The 11,205-nt window shown below is 45.1% G+C and overlaps 1 protein-coding gene across 1 annotated transcript in view; it reads right to left on the bottom strand.

Moving 5' to 3' along the window:
• The window catches only part of LOC108796173 (ATP-binding cassette sub-family G member 1), a 103,237-nt gene that overhangs the window by 33,554 nt on the left and 58,478 nt on the right, over positions 1 to 11,205 (bottom strand). Inside the window, exons 3-8 of the mRNA XM_018567612.1 lie at positions 7,563 to 7,680; positions 7,246 to 7,378; positions 5,944 to 5,994; positions 5,551 to 5,696; positions 3,721 to 3,844; positions 340 to 454 (exon numbers count right to left, since the gene is read on the bottom strand). Coding sequence (XP_018423114.1) covers positions 340 to 454; positions 3,721 to 3,844; positions 5,551 to 5,696; positions 5,944 to 5,994; positions 7,246 to 7,378; positions 7,563 to 7,680 — 687 coding nt within the window. The remainder of the gene's footprint in view (positions 1 to 339; positions 455 to 3,720; positions 3,845 to 5,550; positions 5,697 to 5,943; positions 5,995 to 7,245; positions 7,379 to 7,562; positions 7,681 to 11,205) is intronic.

The raw sequence follows: 11,205 nt of genomic DNA, 5'->3' as shown, positions 1-11,205 counted from the left end.
ATTTAAAAATTACATTTGTATGTGTATAGGGGGGGAGGGGGGGGGGACCAGGGAAGGTAAAATATAAGCAGATTAAACTTCAGCTTTAAGAAGGAATAGAATACATGGAATAAATGGATATTCACACATTTGCAGTTTTGTTTGAGAAACATGCCTGAGTAATCAACCTCATATCGATCAACCATTAAAAAAAACGTTCAATTAAATGTTATTTACAGCCAGGGTGATTGATTCACTAACTGCAATAAGAGTTCTTCATCACCGAACTGCAGTTGTAAAAAAAAAAACGTCAGCGGTTGTTTTGCAATCTGCGAAAGATCTCGGTTTGGCTCTACTTACCGAAATCAGCCGGGTTGTGATAGGTTGGGCAGTTTAATCCCAGGACTCGCAGGTAGGGGACGAGATTTGACACTTTCCCACGGTAGATGCATTGTCCCTGGCTTAATACATAAAGCTGTGGATGAAAACAGAGAGCGGGGATGAGAACAGGGTAACGGCTGTACTTCCAGGAAATCAATACTATAAAACTCGGGCTTAATTTAACCATTTAGATGACCGGGAAAGCAGCAAATTTACTTTACAGTTAAGGTGCAAGGGCTTTACCCGCCATCTTTCCAGGGGCAGAACACATAAATACCGCAGGAAATTGCTGCAAGGATAGAACTGTCATGTGAATCAGTCAAGACCATGCATATCTAAGTGTTGTAGGAAAATGCGACTTTCATCAATTGACCTGAGTTTGGAGGTCCATAGACATGAAAGCGATGTCAGGGTTCTATGCAATTCCCAGCAGTATAATATAATAAGCCACTGCAGGGAGACCTGTCATACAAATCAATCAGACCAATCCATATATGTCAGGCAAAGCCAGATCATCAACAAGGCAAGCTAAGCAGGAGCATGGGAGCTGGACGATGTCCAGGTGAACCCAGCTATAACCGTGATGTTCCTGCAGTAAACCAGGGGGATAGCACAAGAAGCTATAAACTGTGAACAAAAAAAGTGCAACCGTGAAATCACAGCACACAAAAACGTGCACAAGGGTGCAAGGTCCTTCCGAAGAAGGGACCTACTTCCCGACCACCCAGGGCGCAAGGCTCCTGACAGGGGTTGAGACTGTTGGCCCACCAACCCGAAGGCCGGTGGACCATTTCCTTCGGGGACCTGCCGAAACAGGTCCCTCACAGTACTTGGCAGGGGGGATCTCCCGAAGAGAAACCCCCCTCCTGGGTGGGAGGAGACAGAGAACCCCGTTCGAGGCACAGAATCTCCTCCCAGCATCAGGAATAGGCCCCGAAGAAACCTGCACCTTCAGCATCTGTGGGTCAAAAAGCTTTAAAAAAAAGCCAATCGTGCAAATCGTGCATGGAGTGCATAAATAATACTAAAGTGCCAGTGCACCACGCTGACAGGTCTTAGGGGAAATGAAAGGGACGGTCCACCCAGAACCAGTATTTAAATACTGAGTGAAGTGGGTTCCAGCAGGTTGAACGGGCAACAAGATTTTCCCTCATCTTGGCACTCAGTGCAGTTTGAAGGACAGTGGCACACTTGCAATTCTAGAACAACATCTGGTTATTACTGAGTGTGGTTGTATCTAATTTTTATTCATTTCCGGTGATTGTGCCACGCTTGAGTCCACATTTCTATCCAGTGTGTTTAAATCCTGAAGAAGGGGGAGATCCATGTTACCCTGAAACACGTTGGCTGTTCTATGTTGTCTTTTTGTGAACAAATATCAATATTTCAAGCTTTTGGGCTCTTGGAACTTTCGTTGTGTGCTCTCATTGGACTTTATGGCCCCACCAGCAGCACATGCTCAGTTCCTTGCTGCTCCTGTCTGCTGCCAGGACTGAACTGACATAAATCATACTTCCTAGTATAGGTGACTAGTTTTCTTTCCTCCCATGAGACAGTGCTTGGTTATTGCCTAGTCAGACACCCAGTCAGGGATGGATTTACCATTAGGAAGAGGAACGTACCTACATGCGCCCTCCATAGAGGGGCACCATGCAAGTACCTATTCTCTGCCTAATTCTCCGGGGTTGTGGCAAGATACAAAATCAGCAATAGCAAGGAGGGTACATTCTGCACAAAATGCACCCTCCTGTTCCAAGGCTAGCAGCGCCTAAAGGAACTGCCGGCTTCCCTAAACGCAGGGGAGGGACCCCAGCACTGTGTAAGGCTGTCCCGTGAAACGCCTGTCTAATGCGGACAGGTGTTTTGGGCAGCCTTACGCGACGCGGGGCTGCTTCTCTGAATATGTGAAAGCTGGAGGGTCCCAGAGTAGGTAAGGGCGCCGGCTCAGGCTAAACAGATTTCCATTCATGCCTACAGGCACCCGTAATGGAAATTCAGCCCTGCACTCAGTGCTGCCACATGGCAATAAGGAGAGTCCTTATTCCTAGTGACTGAACAAAGCAGTGAAGAAGTAAAGGAATTTTGCTACTGGTTGGCCTGGCACTAAAGTGAACCTGTTATTTTGAACTGCATGGGCAAATCGCAGGTTCTCTTGAAAGTAAACCTGTTTTAAATGTTAAAACCTTTTTTTTATAGAATATGTTTATTTTGAATTTTTTTTTAATATTTCAGTAAAAGAGACAATACAGAGGAACATAAAAGACATGGAGCATATAAATCGAGTGCAAAAAGGACACAAAAGCCACTGTCTCTCCCAAGGCACTACGTAATTTGCAGTATTGAGGCACTACAACATCCCATAACCTTCGTAATATGCAGTATATATCTTGTCTGTAAGCTAGGGAGGACCATGGCCCAATGATAATGAGCCATACAGCTCCAGTCTGTTCCCACTCGGTGGGAACTTCTTTCCCCCTGTCAGAGGGGGAGGAAAGAGAGGCAGCGGGTAAAGAGAAAAGAAGAGAGAGGGGGGTAGAGGGGGGTATGGTGCAGCCACAGGTCTGGGGTACCCAAAGATGCATTCCTTCACAGAGACATCTAACTATACAGTCACAAGACTATGAAAGCTCTCAGTAGGGCAGAAATGCAACCAGACACTCCAAGTAGCAGTAAACTTGGCATCTCTGGGAAATGTTAAAACTTTTAAACTACTAATACACCTATAGATGTCTGCATATACTTTTAGAAGTGTTCCAAAGAGCCCTAAGGGAGCATTAAGCCAGGGACATTGTATTATGCAAATAACAACGCTGGGAAAGTCAAGCCCCAACCCACCCCCTTCTCAACCTATTGGTCCTTTCATGAGATGAATGGCCTCAGTGACCAATAGTGATATGTGGGAAGCAGTGTGGGTGGGTCAGAACTTGATTGTGTCTGCATGAGTTGGGTTTTACATAACAGAGTGCCCTGGGCTCGGGTCTTGTGGGGTACTGTGACACACACCTCAAGGTGCTTGACTAATGTTAGTAGTTTAGAAGCTTTATTTATACAACAGGTTTAATGTAATCAAATAAAATACACCATCCAGGATAAACATTTCATGCAAGGTATCATTTCCTCATTTTGCTGGCTGGTGGACCATGCTGGGACTCTTCATCAGCCAGAAGGCACTGGATTGTCTATGACTGGGTTTATATCATGCTACAATGGGCCTCAAGTAACCAAAGAACTGTCTGTTCTATCCCAGAGTTACCAATCAGATTTAAGGTTCCTGACATAACAATTAGAATCTCAATGTTCTTAGTACTGACACAGTGGAGTAGATTGCTGGCAAAGTTGACTCTTCAGACAAGCACTCACCTGGTCAAAGAGCTCGAACAGCTTGGCGCTGGGCTGGTGAATAGTGCAGATGATATTCCGTCCACCTTGAGCCAGCGACTTCATTAAAGACACCACCTGGAAGCAGGAGGAGCTGTCCAGACCACTGCCATAGGAAAGAAGGCATGCCAGTTTATGGGGTGGAAAAATTAATATGGAATTCAGTAGCTGGTCTGTCTAATTCAGGAGCCAGCAGAATGTTTTAAAGGAGCCAGCTCTATTAACTACAACTATAGAAAACCTCAAAAGTTAGGTTCTGGCTGTAATTGTGAAGGAGCATTGGCTACCTGGCTCCTGGGATATGTCCAGCTCTACATTAGAGGCAAATGAAAAAAACAATGACTCGATAACAAAATATAACATGAACTGTAACTATATTAAGCATATCTATTTAACAAACTTGGCAAAAGGGGGCATCACAAGGTGTCAGCACAAAGCTTTAATTTCGAGATAAGTGATCCTACATGCCCCAAAATCTAGGCTAGAGCAGTGTGGATTCAACGCTGCCACTCAGACACTCCTTCAACATCCCACAATGCAATGGGCAAACCTGGCATCCTACAGAATGGTGCTCACACTGTATTGTGGGTTGAGTACACCTAGAGTTCAGAGGATCGCAATTCTGCAAGATGACAAAAATGACCTCAAGGCATTTTGGGGTACCTGCCATTTGCAATTTCATTATTATTATGACAGTTGCAACTTTTACTAAATTCACTTCTCTTAAGCAAGATTGGGTATATTAAATAACCACAAATTTATAGTTGTTACTTTCGTGTTCAACTAAAGTCATATTTGAAATAACGTTTTGATTGCTATACCTTATATCCAAGGGTGTCCCTAGACTTTTTGCCGTCTGAGCCACAGAGGGTTTGGGGGTGCTGGTGGAGAGTAAGTCAGCAGTCTCTGCATATCCCCACCCAACTTTTATCAACCTGGATGCTCTAGCTGGCGTCCCAACCAGCTCCTGGCAACCAGTGACATCACTGGTTGCCAGGAGCTGGTCGAGACGCCGGCCAGAGCATCCCAGGTTGCTAAGAGCTGGGTATGGAGATGTGTATGGCCCTTATACATCTCTCCGCCCGGCTCTTAGCAACCTGGGATGCTCTGGCAAACTATGTGCCATTCTGCCTGCCGTCCCCCCCCATGACCCAAAGAGATGCCTCATTAAATGGACGGCCCTGCATAAATCGATGGCTCAACGGTGTAGGCTGGCTGTATTTTACTGCAAATTATTTGGCTGCCCAGATTTACAGTGGCCATTTCACTACAGAGTCAAAATTAAAGTAAGCACATTGTGTAAGAAAAGAAGATAAATACTTACCTTTCCCGGTGGCCCATGTGGTAAAACTTCGGAGTACTGTCCTGCATGTACCCAATTCTTTAGTGCGAGTGGAATATCTACTCCCCGCATCGCGTGATGCGGTTCCTCTCACTGGCTTGTACCTCACTAAAAGACATTTGAGCCGGAAGGAGAAACCACATCGTGCGGCAGGGAAGCAAGTATCTGACACAATGTAACTGCAGTAACTGCACACAGCTATTCCTGAGGGATTAGGGCTAACTATTATAACAACTGAAGATTCAGATTGGTACGAGACAACAATTGTTGAGTGATCACAATTTGCAGCTACATGCGATATCCCATAGCAGTTGAAATCCATCTTTTACTGATCTGACCAAAGCAATCGGAAATTTAATTGGCTTCTATAGGTTAATGCACTTGGCACATTATCGCTGCCATCAATCCCTCATCAGTCAGCTTCCTCTGGATTTCTTACAAGCCTAAATCATGAGTTACAGGCAGCTTACCTGGTGGGTTCATCAAAGAACATAACCGGAGGATTGTTGACTAATTCCAGAGCGATTGCCAGCCGTTTCCTCTGACCCCCAGAGAGACATCCCGTCCTGGTATTAGCGCAGGACAGCAAGCCCAGAGCTGTCAATATCTCCTTCACCTGAAATGAGAGTACAATTCATGAGACACGCGTTTCACATCTCAGACATTAACAGAAAAATAGCATCACAAGCCAGAGCTAAACTTCTAACGGCTCATTCACGTGATATACGTTGACTTTGGTAAATCTGCACAGATCAATGCTAAAGCACATAGAAAACAGTTTCTGGGAACCGTCTCTTTTCTGCAATAGGAAAGTCAGTTCATACTGTACTAAGAGCCCACATCATCATTTACAAGCCACCTACCATTTCTCTTCGGCCTTCGTCTTTCTCTTGGAGCTTCAGGTGGGCAGAGACCTAGGATACAGAACAGGAATTTGTACTATTTATTATTGGGTGATGGCAAGAAGTGAAACCATTAAACACTGTAGACTCGTTTGATTCAGTAATTACACGATGCCATTCACTGCCGCCAGAAAAAAGAGAAAACCCTAAAGGGTCCCTGGGAGTGTACTTCCTCTCTTGTCTTCTCACTGCATTACAACACAGGTCTGCCAGAACCTTCTTATAGCTTTACTCCAGAAAGTTCTTTTTTCACATTTGGATAGAGTGCTTAAGGGTTACAGTTTCTGCAAGCTTTTATTTCTACCTGTGACCCCATTGTGGAGACTTTACCCCACTTCCTGTCCATTTTCTACTAGGATAACAACTGTGCAGTGTGGCTGTTATCAAGGCAGGAAGGCACAGTCAGCAATACATTATTTTATTCTGCCAATGCTCTCCCTGTTTTATTGATTTCCTTAATGGCCAGACAGGAAGCATTGCCAACAAAAGGCATGGGGGTGGACCTGTGCACAACAGCAATCCCTGGATGAAAACTCAAGCACTGCTTACTTTATGCTCCTTATATTGCAACGCCCTCCTTGTTGGCCTACCTCTGCATGGGCTATTCCCCCATGAATGCTGCTTCTAGACTCATCCATCTTACCAACCGTTCAGTGTCTGCCATCTCCCTCTGCCAATCCCTCCACTGGCTCCCACTTGCCCCAACAATAAAATAGTAACAACTTCCAAAGCACATCACAACTCGAGCTGAATCACCAACCTCATCTCGCAATATTTCCCACAAACTGTCCTCTCCGCTGCTTCCAATACATCTTGTGCTTCCTCGACATCTCCTCCTATACTCACCTCCAGGACTTCTTAAGAGCTTCTTCCACCCTCTGCAACTCCCTACTCCACCCTATCAGGCTATCTCCTACCCTGTCTGACTTTAGGCAATTTCCGAGAACTCATCTCTTCAGGGAAATCTATCCCACCTCAACTCATAAAACTGTACGTTTTCTTCTCCATCAACGTATCCCTTCACGCACCTTTTGAATTACTTACCCTTCTCTTTTATATTGTAAGCTCTCATGTACAGGGCTTTCCTGACCCTCTTGTCTTGAACTGCATTGCAACTGTTCTGTCTTTGTTTATTTTGTAAAACACTTCAGAAAGTGTTGGTGCCATATACAGTATAGCATATATAATAATATAACCAGCAGGGCTTAGGGTGCTTAGAGCTTAGCGTAGAGTGTACATTTAAAGAACAATTCATGAACTTACCATCATGGCCTCCTGCACCGTGAGGTGGGGCAGCAGCATGTCATCCTGCATGATGTAACAGGACACTTTGCGGAACGTGCGCAGGTCCCGCGGTTGTCCATTAATTATAACTTCTCCCTTCATTCCTGTTTCTCTGTAATAGGAGGACAAAATATGCTTTATTATAGAAGCCTTCACAAGCATTTACTTCTAAGAGAAGTGAACTAGCTGTTGTCATAATTAGGTTGAGATCTAGCAGTTTGCAAGGTGCTTGGATGGCACTCAGCCCTGGATGGCTATAAGTGTGTATAGAAATCACAGTATTCCTTCAAACTGACCTGTATCCCGCCAGAATATTCATTAGCGTTGACTTTCCAGCTCCCGAGGGACCCATTATGGCTGCCAGCTCTCCACAGCCGAACCTTCCTGAGATCCCCTTGAGCAAAGTTTTGTATCCTGTTATAATATAAAAAATGAATTTCAATTCTTGCTGTAAACAAAGACCAGAGCCATTTCACTGATGAAATCAGATGTGTCTGTAGATACATAATGGACAACAAATGACTGCCGATAACTCCCTGTGATTGGTAAACATATTATTTATTTTTGTTAATAATGTAGAGGGAAAGCAGCAATGTGGAAAAATAATAGACAGGAACATACAGCCATACAAACTGTGGTGATTGTAATAATAGCTGGTATTAGAGAGACAGGAAATTGAGTTCTACTATTATATATGAGGAAATATGGTGAATTCAATCTCTGTTAGATTAACCATTTAAGACAAACCCATCTCTTACCCAAGAAAATAAAAAGCCTTCCACCTGTCAAATGTGTATTCAGCTCCCTTTGGTGGCTTTGTTGGCTAGTAGTGCTGGTGCCCCCCCTTCTTCTGTAGCATTGTAGACATGGATCTGGAGATTCTAGTGTTTCTTCTGTTCCAGTGATGTCTCCAGCGAAGAACAAAATTGGGCCAGCGAGGCCTCCAGGCACAAAACCTGCATGTGGAGTGGTGATACCCTCCAGGCAAGGGCTCCAGCACTAGGGACTCATAACAGGCACACAAGATTCTCACCACAACCGCCCTTTTTCCAACAGAGTCAGGGCTCTGTGGAGAAATATATCTTCAAATTCACAACAGAGGCTTTGCAATGTTAGCTCCTTTCCTATGTAAACACATAGCAGATGCATCTAAGCTGTTAGAAACCCACTAAAACCAACTTTTGAGCCTCTGTTGTAGTGTTTGAGAATGAATTACTTCACAGTCCATGCAGTCAGTGATGGTTTGTTTTAAAGCTTTTTTACTGTTTGTTAGTCCTGCTTCCTGACTGGCCAGCTTCCTGACCAATCAGGAAGTGGGGCAGCAAGTCATTACACGCTGACTGACTTCCTGATTGGCCGGGAAGCCGGCTCCATGCTCCCTCTAGATTGGATCTGGAGAATTTGGGGGCCAAGGTAAAACCTCAAACGTGTTGTTGTGTTCCTCAAACCATACTTGAACCATTTTTGCAGTGTGGCCGGGTGTATTATTTTGTTTGAAGGAGACTGCTGCCATCAGGGAATACTGTTTCCACGAATGGGTGTACTTGGTCAGCAACAATTTTTAGGTAGGTGGTATGTTTCAAAGTAACATCCACAATGAATGGCAGGACCCAAGGGTTCCCAGCAGAACATTGCCCAATATATTACACTGCCTCCTCCGGCTTGCCTTCCTCCCATAGTGCATCCTGGTCCCATCTCTTCCCCAGGTAAGTGACACATGCACCCAGACATCCACATGATTTGTCAGACCAGGCCGCCTGGTCCATTGCTCCAGGGTCCAGCTCTGATGCTCATGTGCCCATTTTAGGCGATTTTGGTGGTGAGCATGGGCACCCTGACTGGTTTGTGGCTACACACCCCCACATGCAACAAACTGCATTGCTCTGTGTGTTCAGACACCTTTCTATTGGTACCAGCATTAATTTTTACACCAATTTGAGCCACAGTAGCTCTTCTATTGTGTCGGACTACACGGCCAGCCCTTGCTCTCCACATGCATCAGTAAGCCTTGGCTGCCCATAACCCTGTCACTGGTTCACCAGTTTTCCTTCCTTGGACCACTTTTGGTAGGTCCTGACTACTGCAGACTAGAAAACATCCCACAAGAGCTGCAGTTTTGGAGTTGCTCTGACCCGGTCATCTAGACATCACGATTTGGCCCTTGTCAAAGTCCCTCAAATCCTCACACTTGTTCATTTTTTCTGCTTCGAACACATAAACTTCAGGGACAAAATGTTCACTTGTTGCCGCATATATGCCCCTGCTTCCAGGTGTCATTGTAATATATCCCCCCACTTCCAGGTGCCATTGAACCAAATAATCAATGTTATTCACTTTACCTCTCAGAGGTCATAATGTTATAGCTGATCAGTGTATATTTTTTTTTTGTATGCAGTCATACAGGCTATAAAGGTGGCGTCACCCTCCATATGCTATGCAGCGATATAACACAGCAGGGGTGTGAGGTTGATAAGAATATGTTCATTGTTTGTCAGGTAAACAGTATATATACCGTGTGTGTGTTGTGTGTGTGTGTTGTGTGTGTTGTGTGTGTGTACACTTAGCTGTAAGGCTGGAGCTGCCTATCAACATATTGGAACTTTGACATCTTTTTTTGTGTCTAATATATCTTTGTTAATGCAACTAAGTTTGAGTTTACAGTGAAGGGACATATAAAATATACCAATGTTTTTGCTAAAACATCCTCAAAAGTAGATGCACACCCTAACTGGATGGCATCAAATTTGTTAAAGTTTAATGTATCATAAACAGTTGCCTTTTTTTTTCTTATAGAACACACTTGTTTTCACTTTTTTTTCATTCTCTTTTAAATATTGGTGGCACTGATATCCTGAAGCCTCTTTCAGCCACTTCCTGTCTACATCCATGCACTTCAGCGGTGTCTGCGCACCATTCCCCAGGGCAGCAGGAAATGCTTATTCAATGTGTGTCAACATGGCCGCTTATAGTCTTCACTGGAAGCGATTGTGATGGGTGACAACTAGGGATGCACCGATACATACTAGTATCGGTGCCGATGCCGAGTATTTGGCCGAGTACTCGCGCAAATGCTCCGATGCATAGCCCGATACTTCCTGTATCAACGGGCTAGACAACGGACTGCATTGGTGTGAACATAGGCAAGAATTAGCATAGGGAAACATTAGGATGCATTTTGGGTCCGGAATCAATCTGGTCTGGTCTGGAGTTGATCTGGATGTGGTGTGAATGGGCCCAAAGAGTGGGCAACCCATGACCCCATTGTATTGCTTCAACTGCAGTACAGAAAAGTGTGGTCACATAGTGGCCGTGCTTTCTGATATAGATAAGTAGGACAGCTGGCTGTAAAAAATTTAACAATTGTTGACAAATCAGATCTGTCACTCTTGTATATATCAGATGTGAATAGCTGTTCCCTTCAACTTCCACTTTAAAGGAGAACTATGAGGTGAGTGCTTTTCACTCACCTCATAGTTCTAGCAGACCTGTGACAATGAGACTGTCACAGGTCGGCTCAGTAGATCGGGAGGTGAGCGAACACATTCCGGCGTTCGCTCACCTCTCGATCCTGTCACGGCTCTCTGCTGTGACAGGGGAGGAGCTAGATTCCACCCCTCCCCGCTCTGATTCGCCAGCACTGACGGGTGGAACGGACGGGGGAGGGGGCGGGCACAGCTGGCTCTGCCTCTAGATAGGCAGAGCCAGCTGTCAGTCACGGAGCTGGGCGGATCCCGGCACAATTGTCGGGATCCGCTTCAGCTGCGGCGTGTTAGTATACCGCGAGCAGCAGCTCACGGTATACTGCGGCATCTCAGTATACCGCGAGCTACAGCTCGCGGTATACTGAGCCTAGGGTGACGGGAGGACGCTAGTTTGTGTCCTCCCGTTACCCTAAGGAGAACTATGGGGAAAAGCCTTAACCCCATAGTTCTCCTTTAA

This window comes from Nanorana parkeri, unplaced genomic scaffold, assembly GCF_000935625.1.
Source record: "Nanorana parkeri isolate BGI_ZX_2015 unplaced genomic scaffold, ASM93562v1 scaffold1073, whole genome shotgun sequence".
In the NCBI taxonomy this organism is placed as follows: domain Eukaryota; kingdom Metazoa; phylum Chordata; class Amphibia; order Anura; family Dicroglossidae; genus Nanorana; species Nanorana parkeri.
The sequence above is the reverse complement of the archived record's forward strand: the minus strand, read 5'-3'. Positions and strand labels throughout refer to the sequence as shown.